General features: G+C 71.2%; 1 protein-coding gene across 1 annotated transcript; it reads right to left on the bottom strand.

Moving 5' to 3' along the window:
- Positions 1 to 1317: 1317 nt before the first annotated feature.
- On the bottom strand, positions 1318 to 2548 carry EMIHUDRAFT_122098 (hypothetical protein; the record flags this gene model as incomplete). Its single annotated transcript, XM_005791492.1, has 1 exon — positions 1318 to 2548. A coding segment is annotated over one exon (1231 nt), but the record flags the coding sequence as incomplete, so codon positions are not given.
- Positions 2549 to 2593: the final 45 nt, after the last annotated feature.

The following is a 2593-nucleotide window of genomic DNA, read 5'->3' as shown; positions in this document are numbered from 1 at the left end:
CTCTCTCCAATACGAAACAGCCGCCACTGCGACGAGGTGCCGCCGCCGCCGCCCGGCGCAGCAAATGTCGAGCCCAAGCGGGCCAATCTCCAAGATGGAGCGTGAGGAGAGGAAACGGACCAAGGTCGCAGAGCGGGCCGCGGCGGCGGCGGTGAGGGCCGCCTAGGCGGCGGCGAAGAAGGAGGCCGCGGCAGCAATAGCGGCGGTGAGAGTGGTGAGGGAGGCTGCGGTCACAGCGCAGCAAACGTCGCTGATGGGGTGGCTCAACTCGACGGCGGCCCGAGCCCGAGTAGTGACGCAGCTCTCGGCATCCCCTCGCTCCGAATGAACACACCTGCATGCACGGCCCCTCCCTCACCGCCTCTCGCGCCCACCCGCGAGTGGCTCACGTCAGTAGAGGGCGGCCTGGTTCGAGAGGGACAAACAACAGGAGAGCAGTCCAGTCTCCCGTCCGACAGTACCCGCCCTCCCAACAGCGCTCCCCTCTCGGCCACTCGCCGCTCCCAGGATCCAACCCCGCGCGCGCCGCCACTCATGACCGCCACTCGTTCCCGGTCGCACACCCTCGCCGCATACGACCACCCTCCCCCGCGGCTTTGTGCGCGCTTCACTCTCGCACCACACGCACCGCACGTCCCACTCTCGCCCCGCGCGCCGGCTCGCAGGGCAGGCCAGCGGACTCGCGGGGCGACTCGCAGGGCGCGCCACCGCAGCCATCGACGGCCCTCCAGCGGGCGACGGCATCGACGACGACTACGCCTCCGACGGGCGGCAACCCGCACCCGCTTAGCAGGGCTGCTCGCGGGGCACTGGTGCGCTGCTCGACGCGCCGCGACCGGTGACGGCCTCAGGGCGGGGAGGCGAGCCGGCTTGGCTGTACAGAGCGGGCTCGGCGGGATCCGCAACTAGGGGGCGAACCCAACCGTGCGGAGAGAAAACCGTGCCCGCATCGAGGCACGAGCCCAGAAGACCACGCCTCGTGCACTCGGCTCGTCGGAGGGTAACCAGGATGGCTGCGGTGGCGGGGCTGTAAGGACCACTCTCTGCGAGCGCGTCGGCTGTGTCACATCGTGCTGCACCATGCAGGAGATCGCAACGCGCCCACTCGCCCACCGTTTACTTTCGGTGCACTGCCTCGTTTCACTGTCTTTGATAGCGCGGCCCACACACTACAACCGGGCTTGACTAACCGGGGGCCAACACTCGCCACGCCTCTCCTCGGAGCACACACGTCTCGCAAAAGAGAGAGACGGGGGCGCGACTGGGGCGCGCCGAGAGAGAGGGGGCGAGAGAGAGAGAGAGAGAGAGCTGGGCGGTCTACGGCCCCTCCCCCTTCTTCTGCTTCTTAGCAGCAGCAGCGTCCAGGCGGCGCCGCGCGTCGAGGCGGCGCCGCGCTTTTTCGACCTCGGCATAGTTGTTGCCGGGCGGGTCGGGGCGGACGGGCCTCGCCGCCCGCGGGTGCGCCTCGCCGCGGGCCATGTGCCCGCCACGCCGCTGGCTGAAGAGCGGACGGAAACCCCCCCGTGCCAGGTCCACGGGCCTGGGGACGCCGCTGTGGTATACGAACGCCGCCTGCTGCTCGTCGGAGCGGGCGGTGGCCTCGGCGCGCGCGGCGAGCTCGGCCTCGACGGAGGCCTGCTCCACGAGCATCTGCTGCCACTCGAGGAGCGTCCAGCCGGTGCGCCGCGGGGCGGTGCTCGCGTCCGCGGCGGCCGGCAGCGGCACGGCCGTGAGCTGCCCCGACGCGCCCTCGAGCGGCTCGCGGCACATCGGGCAGGTTGCCTCGTCTGCCTGCTCGAGCCAGCCGGCGATGCACCCGCGGCAGAACACGTGCAGGCAGGTGGTGGCGACCGGGTGAGAGTCGATCGGCTCGAGGCAGATGGGGCAAGTGAGGGCCAGCTCGTCCGCGGCGGCGGCGGGGGCGGTGGCCTGGGCCGCGAGCGCGCGCGCGCGGCAGAGGGCGGCCTCCTCCTCGGTGGCGAAGCTGCCGAGGCTGATCTCGAGTCGGTCGCGCCGATAAGAGGCCCGGAAGGGCAGCCGCGCTCGCGTGCCCGCGGTCCCCACGCCCAGGAAGCGCGTGGTCTCCCCCGGCCACCGCCCCGAGGGCCCCGACGTGGGCAGCACCAGCCCCTCCGCCGCCGCCGCCTCCAGTGCTGCAGCAGCAGTCATCGGCGGCAGCGCCTCTGCGCACTTGGCCTCCGCCGCCGCCCGGCCCTCGGGCGAGCGGGCGTAGCAGAGAGCGGCAGCCTCAGCCGACGAGAAGTAGCCGAGGTTCACGCTCTTGCGGCTGCGCTGCACCCGTACCATGAAAGGCAGTCTGAAGGCCGGAGGCGTTTTGAAGACGCCCACAAAGCCCGAGCCGTTCGTATGCAGCTCCAGCCCCTCCTTGGCGGCCGTCGCTCGGGCCTCGTCGCTCGTCATGTTCTCCTCCTCCTGCAGCGCCTCCGCCTCGGCGAGCTCGGTCGCATGTTTCTGCCCCTCGGGCGAGGTCGCGTAGCAGTACGCAGCCTCCCGCGCCGTCGCAAATCGGCCGAGGACAATGTTGACGCTAGCGCGCGAGACCGTGACAACGTAACGCCGCGTAGGGTCCTTG

This window comes from Emiliania huxleyi (assembly GCF_000372725.1).
Source record: "Emiliania huxleyi CCMP1516 unplaced genomic scaffold EMIHUscaffold_1120, whole genome shotgun sequence".
Taxonomy (NCBI): Eukaryota; Haptophyta; order Isochrysidales; family Noelaerhabdaceae; genus Emiliania; species Emiliania huxleyi.
The sequence above is the reverse complement of the archived record's forward strand: the minus strand, read 5'-3'. Positions and strand labels throughout refer to the sequence as shown.